Here is a 15,481-nt window from a genome sequence, read left to right as displayed (position 1 = left end):
CATGAGAAGCAAATTTTGTTTGATCGGAAAGGATGAATGAAAAGCCCTATGGTTGATATAAAGCATTTTAAAACCTCAAAATGTATAGCTGGATAGTAATGTTTGATTTCTGAAGGAGCTCTGTTTTCGCTCCTATTATTTGGGTATGGCTATTCTCACTTAGGGTGAGCACATCAGACTACCCATTTCCCTAGTCCCAACTTGTATTGGTCCTCCCGTGAGTTCCTAGTGATTTGTCTACTGAAATCTCTGTGACGTTTATATCATGTTTGTACCTTAGATTTGGAGATGACCTCCATGTTACTAGCGAGGTCATCGATCTCCATCTTCATCTCGCTCTTCTCCTTCTCCAGCTTCTGCTTCACCCGCTGCAGGTTGTCGATCTGCTCCCCGAGCTCAGCCACGCTGTCCGCGTGCTTCTTCCTCAGGGTGGCTGCTGTGGCTTCATGCTGCAGCGTGGCCTCCTCCAGGTCCCTGCGCATTTTCTGGAACTCAGCCTCTCTCTTCTTGTTCATCTCGATTTGGGCTGAAGTGGCTCCGCCAGCTTCTTCCAGCCTCTCGCTGATCTCCTCCAGTTCCCGGGAGAGGTCAGAGCGCTGCTTCTCTGCTTTGGCCCTGGAGGCCCGCTCTGCCTCGATTTCCTCCTCCAGCTCCTCGATGCGGGCCTGAGGGTGGTGGAAAAGACCAACTCAGCTTCTTGGGTCAATGGTTTTACTTTTAATGATGAATTAGACGGATAGAAGCCATGGTTGTACCTGCAACTCCTTGATCTTCTTCTGCAGCTGCATGCCGAGGGCCTGCTCGTCCTCAATCTTGCTCTGCAGATTGCTCATTTCAAACTCTTTCCTATAGGGAAAATCCTTGTGTCAGTTACAGAGCCATTGATAATAATCCCTCCACACACCCTGAGACCTTTATCTTCACCGCTTACTTTTTGAGTTTCTCATCAAGCTGCTGTTTATCGTTTTCTACGTCCATTGTGGACTCTTGGGCCAGTTTCAGGTCTCCCTCCAGTTTCCTCTTGGCTCTTTCAAGATCCATCCGGATTTTCTTTTCTTGTTCCAGAGAGCCTTCAAGCTAAAAGTTAACAATTCGTGAATGCAGTCCCAAGACTAGCACTTTTGTCCCAGGCTGAGTTGGTGACATAGTGTATCAGCATGCTCTGGGGCGGGGATGGGGCAGGTTATGAATTAGTGAATTAGAAAGACCTGCCTCATCACTCATCCCTTTGTACAGAGTCAGTGTTTAAAATGTGAAATGTACTGGTCTGTGCCATGACTACCGCTGGGGCATCACGGCTTCTATACCGCCCACTGAGTCTCTTATGGGCAATATTTCCCACTTGTGGTGGACAGAAAAGGGATGCTTTCACACCGTGACCTTGGTTAATACAACCAGTATTCACACGTGTCCAACAGGTTCTCTCTTAGATATCCTATCATGTATATGGCCAGCTGATCTTCCATATCCTTGCCCAGTGTTCCCGTGTCCCTCTGAGCACGAGGCCTGTTGACATGTGGCTATGCTTCCTGCACGGAACATGTGACGTCACCCTTGGGCTCTTGAAGCCACCAGTGTTTCTAGGGAACTAAAGACTAGTTTGTTCATACAAATCTTGGTGAACAAGCCCTCATTGCCTTTCATTCTTTTTAACTGATATCTGTTATCCAGCACTTGTCTTGCTGATTTTCTTGTGTATTCATCTTGGTCTTCATGTCCGCAGTTACATCCTAAAGTTCTTGTGTGGGGGATGTGCTTTGGCAACGCCCATTATGTCATGGGGAGACAAGCGCATGCTTGTTTAATTATAAAACTTTAAAAAATGTTTCTGTGTTAGACTCACATCATCCACTTGCTGTTCCAGCTTGATTTTGGCTTTGGTCAGGGTGTTGACTTTGTCCTCCTCTGCCTGCAGGTCATCCAGGGTCTGCTGGTGGGCCTCCTGGAGGGCCTTCTTCTCCTTGGTCAGCTTGGCGATGGTTTCATCCAGGCCTGCCATCTCCTCTGTCAGGTTTTTCACCTTGGGAAGCAAACGTGCTTTGCATTAAACGTTAGGTCTTAATAGCTTTGGTTTTATGTCTTACTTCTTCATTAAAATGAATCATAAGCTTCCCGTGTAGACGTCTCATACCTTGTTCTCCGTGGCGTGCTTCTCCTTCTCAACCTTGGCCAGTGTCAGCTCAAGGTCATCGATGTCCTTCTTCAGCTCTGAGCACTCGTCCTCCAGCTTCCTCTTCTTGGCCGTGAGCTCTGCGTTGATCTCCTCCTCATCCTCGGCCCTCTCGGTCACCTCTTTGATTTTGGCCTCCAGCTGGATTTTGGTTTTGATCAGCTGGTCGCATCGCTCCTCTGCATCGGCCAAGCTGTCTGCTTCCTATGAAGAGATATTAGACATTTTTAGATTTTAGTTCCCTAGACCTTTTAGATTTTATTAATATTTTTAAAGCAAGCAAGCAAATGATGTTTAAAGCTATTATTAGGTTTCTTTTAGTTAGCTTTCTACCACTGAGAAACATTGTCAGGGCACTGACTGTTAACTTGAATGATAGCAAAGAAGTGTAAAACATGGTTCCCAGTGAAACTATGATACCATTGTTTTGCTATATGTTTAATGTATCAGCATACAATTTCAAATTGGCTTTCTTTGTTTAATGTTTATTTTTATTTAAGTTTGGTATACAACAAAAGATCTTAAAATAAAGAACTGAATATCAGGACCTTGCTAAGAGGACAGTGAACATCAGAAAAAAGTGACCTAAATGGAAAGAGCATCTTCAAATGACAGAACAGCTTAGAATGACTGGAAGAACCAAAGAGAACGGGTCATAGAGACAGGTAGTACTTAGGTAAGTATTACCCTTATTTCTCATGAAGAAATAGGATTTGAAATATAAAATCTGTGACAACTTGCTTGAATCTCTAGGCTCTAGAGCACATGAGATAGTTACTAGGTGGGTAGTAGATAAAATACTGCTAATACACACACGCACGCACACATGCACGCACTCACGCATGTGCTCACACACAAACAGAGAGAGGGAGAGAGGGAGAAGGAGGGGGAGGGAGAGGGAGAGGGAGAGGGAGAGGGAGAGGGAGAGGGAGAGGGAGAGGGAGAGGGAGAGGGAGAGGGAGAGAGAGAGAGAGAGAGAGAGAGAGAGAGAGAGAGAGAGAGAATAGTTGGATCAAGCCTAGACCTCTTCTTCAATAATCTCTTTATTCTTCTCATTTTGGAAAACCTCAGTCTCTACAAACTGCAGTAAAGATACAATCCAACCTTGATGTTAGTAATTCTTTTTGTTATGTATTCAGAATAAAGACCCAGTGGGACTGATTGTTTCCTCTTCTGAATTCAGAAAACTAAAGAGCAACTTTTCATGTTTCTATGCTTGGTTTTGACAGTAGCTTGGGAGAAACAAAAATAGATCAGATGGTAGCCCCTTGTCACATATTATTTACCAAGTTTCTGAATATTTATTGGTTCATCAGAGTGAGATTTTCAACCCAATCCCTCATGCCATGCATTTAAAAAAAAATGACACTATCTATAGAAAGCCTTGCCTTGATCCAATACTTTTAGTTATTCTAAAATTCCTAAAACAAAACTGTACAGAAAGTTTTTAGAATATTATTGGTCAAATATTTGGAATATTGAAGTGAGGCTGATATATTTTTATTTTTATTACAAGGTCTTCTCCCTATTCACTAATAATATTGTTCTTTTGACATTTGTCAATAGGTAGGATTGTGCGAAAGCAAAGATCTCCCTACTTCCCATCCATAGTCTGCCAGGAAAAACAACTCAAAGAATGAGAAATGTTTGGAATTTTTTCCATCCAGGCAACTAAGACTCCTCCTGAACTGATTTGCAGTACTGTTGTGTATGGAATGTTACAGAACACTCAAAGAAGTCAATTTAAACGATTGCTAGATCATCACTTGATTCTGAGGAATCATCACTGAGCTGAGATTTTAGCATCAGAGAGAACTCTGAGACTCACAGACTGAACTTGGAGCTGCAGGTCATTTTTCTCTTGCATCAGAGCTACCATCTTTTCTTCCAGCTCTTTTCTTTTGGCCTCCGCCTTTGCAAGGTTTTCTTTAGCTTTTTCAAATTCTTCCTTCATGTTGGCCATCTCCTTCTCGGTCTCTGCGCTCTTCAAGAGAGGTTTGATCTTGAAATACAGCTTCATCCAGGGCCAGTGTTTCACATTCATGAAGGCGCGGACGTTGTACTGGATGCAGAAGATGGACTCTCTGTGATAAGAACAGAAATGTTCAAAGTTGGGTTCTAACAGGAATCAGGAATAAAGGGACTAGAACAAAGAATGTTGCCTTATTCATACCTTCTCTCCACCATCTTCTGGTACTCCACTCTCGCCAAGTACCCTCTGCACATAGCCTGGGTCCGGGTTATAAGCTGGGCCAACTTGTCATCTCTCATCTCCTCTAGGAGCCCCAGAAGACCAGCTTTGAAAAAGACCTGTGTGCAGGCAATGTTGTAGATCAGAAACTTCACACAAAGTTTAAAGGGACAGGAAAACATTAAGCTGGATTTCAGGGGAATTACCTTGGTGTGACCAAACTTATACTGAGTGTGGTCAATATCAATGGATCCCAGGAGCTTCTCAGAAGCCTTCTTGCTATCGATGAACTGTCCCTCAGGGATGGCACTTGCATTTAAAACCTTATATCTGTTTAAGCCAACCAAATAAATGACATAGCTATTATCACCAAACAAATCTCCTTATCATAGAAACATTATCAAAGGAACTATATTATCCCTGTATCTATTCTTTGTATAGTCAAAGGACTTTACAATGTGTCCCAAGTCACTTGAATGTGTTGTGGTTCTAATTGTTAAAAAGATAAAGCAATACCAAAAGCCTTCAAATAATCCACAGTGACAAATATACAACCTCTGCTTGAAGTCTGCATAGAGGATCCTGCTGGGGAAGCCCTTCCTGCAGATGCGGATGCCCTCCAGCACCCCGTTACACCTCAGCTGGTGCAGGACCAGTTCGTGCTCCATGGCACCTGAAAGAACACATGCATTTCCTGGTCTAGACTCTGAGACAAACACACTGGGGCCTGTCTGGATAGATGACAGAAGTGTCTTACCAGGAGTCTTGGTTTCATTGGGGATGATGCACCGTACAAAGTGGGGGTGAGTGCTCCTCAGATTGGTCATTAGCTTATTCAGATTCTCCTGTGGAGCCATAGTTTCTTGTTTAGTATGTGATGTTATAAACACTCCTATTTACAGATGTAAAAACCATGAGCCACCACTTTGGTTCAATTCTACTGAATAGTATCCAGTTTTGAATTTTCCAAACTCGTGGCTGAAGTTTCTAAGTTCTTGACATGCCCTCCCAACTTATGTCTTTTGGCCCAGGAGCGTGGTTTCCTGTTAGTTGTTGAGATGGCTGCTCACTGCTGATGAATTTCTCGCCATATGTAACATATCTATCACTGTACCATAAGCATATGAAGGAGCTACACGCATACATAGGGCCATTACTGAGATATTTGGCATGGCTTAGCTCCTAATCCAGTGCCACCTTCCAACCTTCCACTGGTCACTCTACTTTCACAAGCTCTTTTCTTGTTCTGGGCACACAGCTATGTCATCCTACTAAGAGCCATATTACTGAGTATCAAAAGTTTACCATTTTTCAGAGAAAGTCTTTCAGAATAACAAGAGTGTCTGGTTTTCAAGATGTAATTAATAGCTGAGATTGCCAAGAAAAGAGAAATTTTTCCTTGAAATATTCCTGATTTATCACATCTGGTTTCCTATGTTTTCTCCTTTTGACTCGCTCTGCAATTCCTGTCATGATTCACCAGTCCTCCATTTTCAAATGAGGCCTCTACTAAGGATAGACTCCTACCTTGTATATATTTAGGAACCTAATTCACTTGCAAGCTCCAAGGGGATCAAGAAAAAGCTCATCATATATGCAATCCTCTCCTGCTGGAGATTTTCTTTATTTAACGCTGAATGACCTCATTACTGAGTTATCAATTTAGCTTCCCGTTTGATGCTTCTGTAATTCACTCCTGACCCTTATCTTATTCATGGAGTGGGGGGTGCTTCAAAGTTATTCTGACTCTCCCTAAAACTCACTGTCAGCTGACCCACCCCTCTCCAGTTTCAGAGCCTTCAAGACAATATCCCTGCCCTGCCCTTTATATATAGCAGCATATAATCAAACACCCTAAACCCATTTAGAGAGAAAATGAAGTTGGTACCCTGAAGAGGGCTGACACGGTCTGGAAGGAGGAACCCTTCTTCTTGGCCCCTTTCTTTCCACCACCGCCACCAGACTCTGGGGGAGAAAGGAAAACACAATCAGTCAGAAGCCAGACTTCTCTGCTTAGAAATTCCACATGGAATAAATATCGCTGATTGAAAATCACCTGCTTCCGCAGCTGCTGCTGCCCCAGAGAAGAGGTAAGCCAGAGTTTTCATTGAAGACTTCTGGTACAGCCCCACCACAGTCTCATTCAGGGGGTCCTTGTTCTTGTCCAGCCAGCCAGCGATGTTGTAGTCCACAGTGCCCGCATAGTGCACCAGGGAGAAGTGAGCTTCAACCTTGCCTTTGGCAGGTTTGGGCTTTTGGAAGTTGTTGGACTTTCCAAGATGCTGCTCATACAGCTTGTTCTTGAAGGAGGTGTCTGTCGCCTTAGGGAACATGCACTCCTCTTCCAGGATGGAGAAGATGCCCATCGGCTAAAAGAATAAACACAGAAAGAAATGCTCCATGAACTCTGCCTGCTCATAGGAGTGAAAGATGACACAAATGGCTAAATTCAGTCTTCAGTTCCACAGAGCTAGTGAAGACTCCTGTGTTTGGTCAGAAGTCATTGATTTAATAAGACCCTTAGCTATATAACAAAGGAAGACAAATGAGGGCTATGCCTTTCTGGACTTTGTATCTTTAACCTAGAAGTCTTGGAGCAGAATTTCTCTAAGTACACATTCTGAACTAGTTGTACTAGTTCGTTCTTAGTCTTGCTAACAATGTAGACTCTAAAGCTTACTCAACCTTCACAGAAGGACCTCCTGGGAGTGAGAACAGAGAGCACTGTCTTGGTGTTAAGTGTTTGGATGAGCTTAGCACAGCTTGTATTTGAAAGTCTCTGTCTACAGCATTAGAAATTCATATTTCAGAGATCAATAGTAGTGAGTCCAAGGATGTCAGGGAAGTGAGAAAAAATGTTCTATTAAATGCTAAATTTTTATAAGAATAATAGCATTCGATGTAAGACTTTGATTGTAAAGTCTGGGTAGGCATAGAGTTCTGGACTCTATAGAACATATCTGTCTCAAAAAAAAAAAAAGGATAGAAGGAATGCAGGGGCTGAAAGATGGGGGATGGGTGAACCGGTGTCTTCTGGATGTGACAGAACTGGCCACTGCCCTCATGATCTCAATAGCTGTGGTTAATTAGCTGCCCAACACCTGTACAAAATGGGGTCTGTTAACCTTTCACCTTGGATGGGACAGTTCATAGGCCCCACCATGCCCTGAGGAACTACAAGCAGTTAGTGGCAGCTAGAGAGGGAAGGCACATATTCTTTTGTGGGATAGCCACTGATAAGTTGCCCATGGTGTGGTGAGCATCTCCCCTCCCCCATGCTCATGTGTTCTTATGCAAACTCAGTGGATTAAAAAAAAAGAAAAAGTAGAAGGGTGACTTTCTGAGGAGGAGTCAAGAATTAGCAGGAGCTGGGGGAGATTGGTAATGTAAGATTGAAATAACCAAAATATATTATGTATAATGTAGTGTGTGTGTGTGTGTGTGTGTGTGTGTGTGTGTGCGTGCAAAGTAGTCAAAATGAACTTTTTGTTAAAGAAAACATCTTGTCACATTTATCAGGATGCTTTCCTCATTTTGTTTATCAGTAGACATCCTTTTCCATCACACATACATTGCAATTTGTAGTCTTTTGTCACACCACACAACTGTGATCTGAACAAGCCACACAAACCTTCTCGATGAGCTCGATGCAGGCCGCCAGGTCCATCCCAAAGTCAATGAACTCCCACTCGATGCCCTCCTTCTTGTACTCCTCCTGCTCCAGCACGAACATGTGGTGGTTGAAGAACTGTTGCAGTTTCTCGTTGGTGAAGTTGATGCACAGCTGCTCCAGGCTGTTGAACTAAATAGATGGAGATGGAAATTAGCATTCTGCTTCTCCAGGAAAGTATCTCTGGGCTTTCCTCAGTGGGCCGGCTAACCGCTCTCTCAGCATGGTAGGGTGTTTTGTCTCACTCATAGCAAGCCCTCTTACTCAAATTTCATCCAGTTATCAATATGCTCATAGGAAAAGGTCCACAAATATAACTTCAGGATGAGACCGGTTAGAAATCCTACTGGTAAGGAGAGAGCATATCACCTTTACTCACTGGACTGTATAGCATTCTTTTTTAGGCAGACATAGTTGAGTTTATTTAGTGGCCGCGTCTGTTATGCCTGGACTATTGCAGAAGATACCTTAGGGTCAAAACACACTTCATTTCCCTAATTAAGCAGAGAGAGATCTCAAAGTCTGTATCAATGTGACATCCCCTTTCCTGGTGCTGATTGGATACTATTGTTGCTTTACCATCTTTTCAATCATTTACTGATTGCTGATTGTGTATTGAGGGCTGTTTTAAGAGCTTTAAGTGCAGCAGTCTTATAACTGACAAGAAGACGGGAAAGAAGGTGTTAGAGACATTGATGGGTCCTTGTTGAAATTCCGCGGAGACCAGGCATATGCCACCTCCCACAATCACACAGGGAGGAAATGACAGAGCTCTAGTTTAACTTCGAAGTTCATACCCTTGTCCAGATTGTTCAGAGCTTTTACATGAATCAGTTTATGGGCAGCTAGTTTTTATTGACATTCCTTGGTGATTACAAGAACAAGATTTGCAAACTCTTCTGCTACCAAGCTTCTGCCAACTTACATCAAAGATCTCAAAGCCAGCGATGTCCAAGACCCCGATGAAGTACTGCCGGGGCTGCTTGGTGTCCAGCTGCTGGTTGATGCGGGTGACCATCCACAGGAACATCTTCTCATAGACGGCTTTGGCTAGGGCGCCTACTGAGTTGTACACCTTCAGAGACAGAGCAGTTCTTGTTGGCATTGTTAATAATGTCAAGGAGGTCTCTGGTGTGTGTGCTTCACAGAGGGCATACATTTACCTGCTGCACAGTCTGGCCTTTGGTGACATACTCATTGCCGACCTTGACCCTGGGGTAACACAGGGCTTTGAGCAGGTCAGCAGAGTTCAGATTTTGGAGATAGGCAGCCTTGTCAGCAACTGCAGAAACAGAATTCATGTTCCCAACGTTACCTCCTCCAGGGCCCAGAGTATGCAAAGGTAGAATGTTTAGACTGCTTTATACATCCTATTTTGGGGATAAATTTGAGTATGTTCTCCAGAAGCTCAGCTTCAAAAGAAACACGAATTTGGACTATATTTTCTTTTCGAACCCACATGGAGAGTTTTATTTGGCTTTGGCTGTTTGGGTTTGGTACCTTCGGTGCCGTCTGGCTCAGCCTGCTCCTCTCGTTGCTTCTGCTTGAATTTCATGTTCCCATAATGCATCACAGCCCCTGTGAGCTTATAGATGGAGACTCTTTCATCAGAAGTGAAGCCCAGAATATCAATGGCACTCTGTGAGGAGACAGAAGAGGATAAATGTAAGGGCAGAAGACACTGCTCACTTGGCAGGATTTGTAGTTTGCCCTAACTAGGCTTTTGCTAGCATGTACTCATTCATAAAACATGACTTACATCTGTGGCCATCAACTCTTCTTGGTCATCAATGCTGGGCACCGTGATCTCCCCCTGACTGACAAAGGCGTAGTCGTATGGGTTGGTGGTGATCAGGAGCATTTCTGGATACATAGGATTCAGGGTAGATGTTTAGTATTAGAAACTGTTAACAGAAAGACGAACTTCCATCCATGAAAGTAAGGTTCTTACCGATTAGATCCGGCTTCTTGTTAGACATAATCTGGTAAAAAATGTGGTAGCTTCTCTCAGCTTTTAGCTGGAAAGTGACTCTAGACTTCTCCAGAAGATCTATAGTGGAGAACCAACACCAGATGAGAGGGGATTACCAAGTGTCTTCGGATGGTTTTAGAACTCGAGGTCATCGGTTAAGTCTTATGACCCCTTGAGATAGTAGCTCAATGTTTATAAGGTGCCACCCGCTACATCTCTGCAATCACTGAGTTTCCTCTTACTGCCTCAAAAATGAAAGGAAAACATACTTGGCTAAAGGAGCGCTCACTTGTCATAGAGAACCTTGACATTTGGAGTGTAATCTAGACTAGGAACTGCTGCTTCTTGGAGTCTCCTGGTGTTCTAATAGGGAAGCTACTCAGGGAATTAGTTACTGAGGTTCAGAAGAGGAAAACTCACGTACTTTGAATCCACAGGCAACTCAACTACCCCCATGTTACTTTGTTCTTTGACTATTTTGAAATATTCAGTTTGAAATGAACATGTTCTGAGCCAGCATACTTCAAACAAGTCCAAGAATGCCTGGCAGTTCCTACAGAATCATTAGCTCATGCCTGGGTTGGTTGGTAAAGCACCCTGTGAATTTTGCCTAGGGCTGGCACTCACAGCAAGCCTGCTTGGCAGCTGAGGTGGTTTCTAGGCTCTACGCTGAGCAGTAGCTGCAGAGTGTTCCTCCAAAGCCTCATTTGTTATTCTTGGAATCTAGTTCGAGGGTCCAGTTACTCACATGTTTCAATATCAGCAGAAGCCAGTTTCCCTGTGGTACCAAAGTGGATCCTGATGAACTTACCCTTGGAAGGGAAAAAGATGATGTTAGCTTCAAAGCTTGAAACACACAGATAGGAGTGCTGCAATGCTTCCAATATTGTTTCAACGGAAGACAGAGAAGACCAAGAGACTCACAAAGCGGGAAGAGTTGTCATTCCTCACGGTCTTGGCGTTCCCAAAGGCCTCCAGCAGGGGGTTGGCGCTGATGATTTGGTCCTCCAGCGTCCCCTGTGAGGAGAAGAGCGGTCCTCACATCTCAGGCTCTGGGCTTCCTTGCCTGAGAGCACCCCAAAGAGCCTGGACTCTGGACTGTGAAAGTCAGCTTACCTGCATTTTGCCAGAAGTTGCCTCCTCCTTCTTTTTCTCCCCAGTGACTGCAATTGTTGCAAAGTACTGGATGACACGTTTCGTGTTCACAGTCTTCCCGGCCCCGGATTCTCCGCTGTCCAACGAACACCAATATGTGGAGAATTGAGCTTTGGGTTCAGTGAAACTATTTCTGCCAACAGTATTTACTCTCTCATGCATCTGTCTTTACATCTCTCTCTGTCACTGTCATCTAGGTTAGGTCATTTTAGTCTACAGGTAACTCATATTGTTTTTCTTGACGAGTAAGGGAATCCATTTATCATCCATTTAACAAGTGGTTTGGATGCTTAAGATGGTCTGGGCTCTTTTCAAGGTGCTAAGTAAGACCTGCTCTTGAAGAGTCCACCAAGCAGCCATGAAGGGAGGAGTAAGAAATCTTGAGTGATGTGTACTCCTTGGCTGTCTTAGACAAGAGATACGACTCCAGTTAGCACTCCCAGGGGTTAGAAATTCCCTAAGTAGGCCTCAAAGAACATGGCTGATGCTGTCCCTCAAAAGCTTTGTCTTCATTAGGCTGTGCGCTACTCCCTGCACTGGATTGAGCTCTGGCCAAGCTCCAAGAGGAAATTTTACGTTCCCTGCTCCCAGGAATGCCACATGGACAGCGCTCTCAAGGCTATACTGACCAGCAGGATAAATTGCAGAGTTCTTGTTTTATATCTGGACTCCATCTACCCTTTACAACGAAGTGAAAGTGGACTCTAGGTCCTCGCTGGTCTCATCATTTCTTTAGTACTACCTAATTTTTTCCTTGGGTTTATTTTTCATTTTCCCAGTGAGAGGAAAACACCAGTAAGTTTCAGAATAGAAATACATACGTGATCAAAATAGACTGGTTCTCCCGATCTGAAAGAGAAAGCAGTGTGTGGCCAGCACATAAGTCAGTCACATACACTCTTCTTGAGTTGCTAAGTATCATATTTTGCATGGATTTTTTTTCACAATATTATTGTAAAGTTATAGATGGGATTTAGTCTCTAGTCTTTCAAGTTAAGGAAGAAAGCAATAAATTGCTGTCATGACTACATCATCACAGAGGAATACCCTATTGGCTTCATATAAAGGAAAGTATATTCCAAAGTCAGTTCCTTCCACCCCCTCCCCCTCCCCCTCCCCCTCCCCTCAGTCACCATCAGTAGATTTTAATGGCACACTTGCCACTGATTAATAGCTACTGCTAGAAATGCATCGTGTGCGGCTACAGGTGGGAATGGTGATGTTCAAACCAAGGTTAATACTGCATTTCTAAATGGGTGAAAACATTTCCTCTTCCTGTGGCCCCAGAATACAACCTTGTGAATGGTCTTCCTTGAATTGTTAAAGAATGATCAGGAAGACATACCTCAAAGTGAATTTTTTTTTTTGCAGGGTGAACACATCTGATTATAAGCATGAGGGATCCCAAACACCCCCTTCTCTAAGGAGAAGCCACCATCTAGGATATGATGACTTTTAAAATGGCAGTACTTCTAAAAGTAGCCAGTCCATGCAAGGAGCAAATGAAGCAGTGAGGGGGGTGGGGTCAATGACGTGATTTGCACTTCTAGTCAAGCAGTGTGTCCCTCAGTTATCATTTCTCATTATTCAATACACAAAGTAAAGCATGACTCTAGGTCGCTGAGTACCAGGGTGGAATTGCAAGTGGAGTTTAGTCCCTGGCTTGATAGTGCCTACCTCCCACCCGCCCCCCAGCTCTGCTTTTGGCAACTTTCCTAAACAATTAGAACATCATGAACAATCACAAACAACTGGTTCTTTCTTAAGGTCTTTTGGACTCTGATATTGTTGGGTTATAGGTGATAATTCATATGAAAAAAATTTGTGCCACTCACCTGTCAGCATGAACTGGTAGGCATTGTCAGAGATGGAGAAGATGTGGGGTGGGGCCTCCTGGCGCTTTTTGCCTCTGTAGGCTGCCACCACCTCTGCGTTATACACTGGCAGCCACTTGTAGGGGTTGACAGTGACGCAGAACAGGCCCGAGTAGGTCTGCATCAAGAGAGGGGACATAATTATTGAATGGGGCATTCATTATCTACTTTTAAAAAAAAAAGGAAAAAACATATTAACTCTCTTAATCAAAAGTCCAGGATAGCGAACTCACGTAGATCATCCAGGCTGCATAACGCTCTTTGAGGTTGTACAGCACAGCGGGCTCATGCAGGTGGGTCATCATGGCCATGTCCTCGATCTTGTCGTACTTGGGAGGGTTCATGGGGTAGACCTGATCATCTTTTACTGTTACAGTCTGTCCATAAACAAGAGATATTAAGTTAGGAACTAAGTCAAACTAGCCCCGCAGTGTAGTGTCCCCAGCTCTAGATGTTTTTACTCACAGTTCCGCCTTCGGTCTTGGCTGTCACCTTCCCCCCTTCCCTGCTCTGCACCGTTGCTTTTACAAAAGACTCCTTAGCATCCACCACAAACACCGATGACTTGGCGTCAAAAGGCTTGTTCTGAGCCTCGATTCGCTCCTTTTCAGACTTCCGGAGGTAAGGAGCAGCCTCCCCGAAAACGGCCATCTCGGCGTCGGAACTCATGGCTGCGGGCTATTGGTTGCAGCCCAGTGAGAGAGCCTGCCTGGCAGAGAGAGAAATGGTAGAAATTCAGAAACTATTAGAATCACATGCATTTTTTTTTTCATTCCCTGACAGTTAGGTGAATGCATTGCACTGGGCCTAACCATCTCCCTGGCTGTGGTGTGGCTGAAATGTCAGACTCCTTGTTCCTTGCCAGTGCTGACAAGTACTTAATCATGCATTTGGAAAGGAATTGTTTGTGGCTCGCCTACTGTGTGAGATGTCTACTGCTTCCTGCACCTCGTTTGTTGTATATAATTGTGATTTATATACACACAATATATAGAAGCTGCCTACCACTGGCTTCTATAAAACACAGAGGACAGGGGATGCTAAGATGTTCTCTGGCTCTTTATACTTTTCTCCTTCCCCGTTGCATTTCCAGCACCTAGCAGCAAGCAGGGAGTCCTTCTCTTTCTGGCAGCCTTCACACCTCTGAGAACACATGCTGGATGCAGAGAAGGGCTGGGAGCTGGCTGCCTCGTTAAAAAGAACAACAGAGCTAAAGTTTTAGGGTCTCTCTGGCATGTGGAGCGTTTGGGATTCCCACACTCCAGACTCAGCAGTTACAAGGATTGCACACTAGAGTAGAAAGCAGAAATGTGAAGAACCTGGTTCAGCATTAGTGTGTTAAAATGACAGTTTATTTTTCCCTCTATCTGCATTTTGACAAACTTTATTATGTTTTTTGGTGTTCTTTTACTCATACTATTTTGAATATTTCCCTCAACTTTTTCCTTTAAGGTTAACTTCTTGCCATGCACGAACTCCGTGGATAGTCATCCTATGTAATCCATATTGTAATTTTAAAAGATACCCTTTTCCGGGAAAGCTCCATTGGGAAACTTTTTTTTTCCCATTTCTCCATTCAAATTGCAATCACTGGTACCAAAATTGAAGTACTCTGTCTTGCTGAAACCGCTTTCTCACCATTTAAATTTTTATTTGACAGACTATGAGACAACATGCAGGTTTGTACTTTGGTAAGTCAAGGGTTGATCCATTCCATCTGTCCATTTAGACGTCATCTCACTGTCTCATTCATTAGTGCTAAAAAGCTGTAGCATAGAATGCTCGTGGATTTTTTTTTTCTTTTGAAAGGAGCAAACTGAGTTTGCATGTTGCAATTGCTTCAAAGACAAACTCCAAAGCTAGATATAGAAAGTCTCATGCACGGAATCCCCAGGACTCTGAGAGAGCATCACACGTGCGGCAAAGGATCTGTGTTAATGAGACCCGGTTTCCTGAGCTCCCCCTCAGAGTTTTTCAGCAGAAGCGTGATAAGCCAAGACACTGAAACGCTTTTCATTCTTCAACCCCAACAGACACTTTGCAAATACAAAAGAAGATTGCTTGCATTCAGAATGAAGAAAAAACAGGAAGGGAGGGGAAGACCTTACCTTTAGGGATGCAACTTCGACCGTGGGTCCAAACTGTAATTGAAAAAAAAAAAAAGAGAGAGAGAGAAAGAAAGAAAGAAAAAAGCTAATGCCTTCGGATTAAATGCTAGTGTCTCCCAATAAGAGCACAGTTCTTATCTGAAGGAACCAGGAAATGGCTGGGAAGACCAAGACATCTAATTACAATTGCTACAGAGTAACTTGGTGCTTCACTGAAGGAACTGCCAAGGGCAGCAGCAGCCAGGATGTGTGGCATGCACACCAGCAGCCAGGCATCCCTTCCCGTCCACACAGAGCCCTGTCCTCACACACTCTTACCTTGAAGCTTTATGAGGAAAGAC

The 15,481-nt window shown here is 43.8% G+C and overlaps 1 protein-coding gene across 2 annotated transcripts in view; it reads right to left on the bottom strand.

The window, feature by feature from the left end:
• Window positions 1-15,481, bottom strand: part of Myh1 (myosin, heavy polypeptide 1, skeletal muscle, adult) — a 24,476-nt gene extending 8,995 nt beyond the window's left edge. Inside the window, exons 1-27 of one of the 2 annotated variants that reach the window (NM_030679.2) lie at window positions 15,459-15,481; window positions 15,141-15,173; window positions 13,498-13,741; window positions 13,266-13,409; window positions 12,994-13,150; window positions 11,980-12,007; window positions 11,120-11,234; window positions 10,928-11,020; window positions 10,752-10,815; window positions 9,983-10,081; window positions 9,791-9,894; window positions 9,532-9,670; window positions 9,195-9,313; window positions 8,957-9,106; window positions 7,993-8,163; window positions 6,418-6,730; window positions 6,250-6,326; window positions 5,119-5,206; window positions 4,917-5,034; window positions 4,568-4,691; window positions 4,344-4,480; window positions 3,999-4,254; window positions 2,132-2,374; window positions 1,844-2,020; window positions 932-1,077; window positions 756-846; window positions 276-665 (exon numbers count right to left, since the gene is read on the bottom strand). In NM_030679.2, coding sequence (NP_109604.1) covers window positions 276-665; window positions 756-846; window positions 932-1,077; window positions 1,844-2,020; window positions 2,132-2,374; window positions 3,999-4,254; window positions 4,344-4,480; window positions 4,568-4,691; window positions 4,917-5,034; window positions 5,119-5,206; window positions 6,250-6,326; window positions 6,418-6,730; window positions 7,993-8,163; window positions 8,957-9,106; window positions 9,195-9,313; window positions 9,532-9,670; window positions 9,791-9,894; window positions 9,983-10,081; window positions 10,752-10,815; window positions 10,928-11,020; window positions 11,120-11,234; window positions 11,980-12,007; window positions 12,994-13,150; window positions 13,266-13,409; window positions 13,498-13,701 — 3,747 coding nt within the window. In that variant the 5' untranslated portion in view covers window positions 13,702-13,741; window positions 15,141-15,173; window positions 15,459-15,481. The remainder of the gene's footprint in view (window positions 1-275; window positions 666-755; window positions 847-931; window positions 1,078-1,843; window positions 2,021-2,131; window positions 2,375-3,998; window positions 4,255-4,343; window positions 4,481-4,567; window positions 4,692-4,916; window positions 5,035-5,118; window positions 5,207-6,249; window positions 6,327-6,417; window positions 6,731-7,992; window positions 8,164-8,956; window positions 9,107-9,194; window positions 9,314-9,531; window positions 9,671-9,790; window positions 9,895-9,982; window positions 10,082-10,751; window positions 10,816-10,927; window positions 11,021-11,119; window positions 11,235-11,979; window positions 12,008-12,993; window positions 13,151-13,265; window positions 13,410-13,497; window positions 13,742-15,140; window positions 15,174-15,458) is intronic. The other variant, XM_017314318.2, reaches the window with a different exon arrangement.

This window comes from Mus musculus, chromosome 11 (assembly GCF_000001635.26).
Source record: "Mus musculus strain C57BL/6J chromosome 11, GRCm38.p6 C57BL/6J".
NCBI lineage: Eukaryota > Metazoa > Chordata > Mammalia > Rodentia > Muridae > Mus > Mus musculus.
This window is presented reverse-complemented; position numbering and strand designations above follow the sequence as displayed.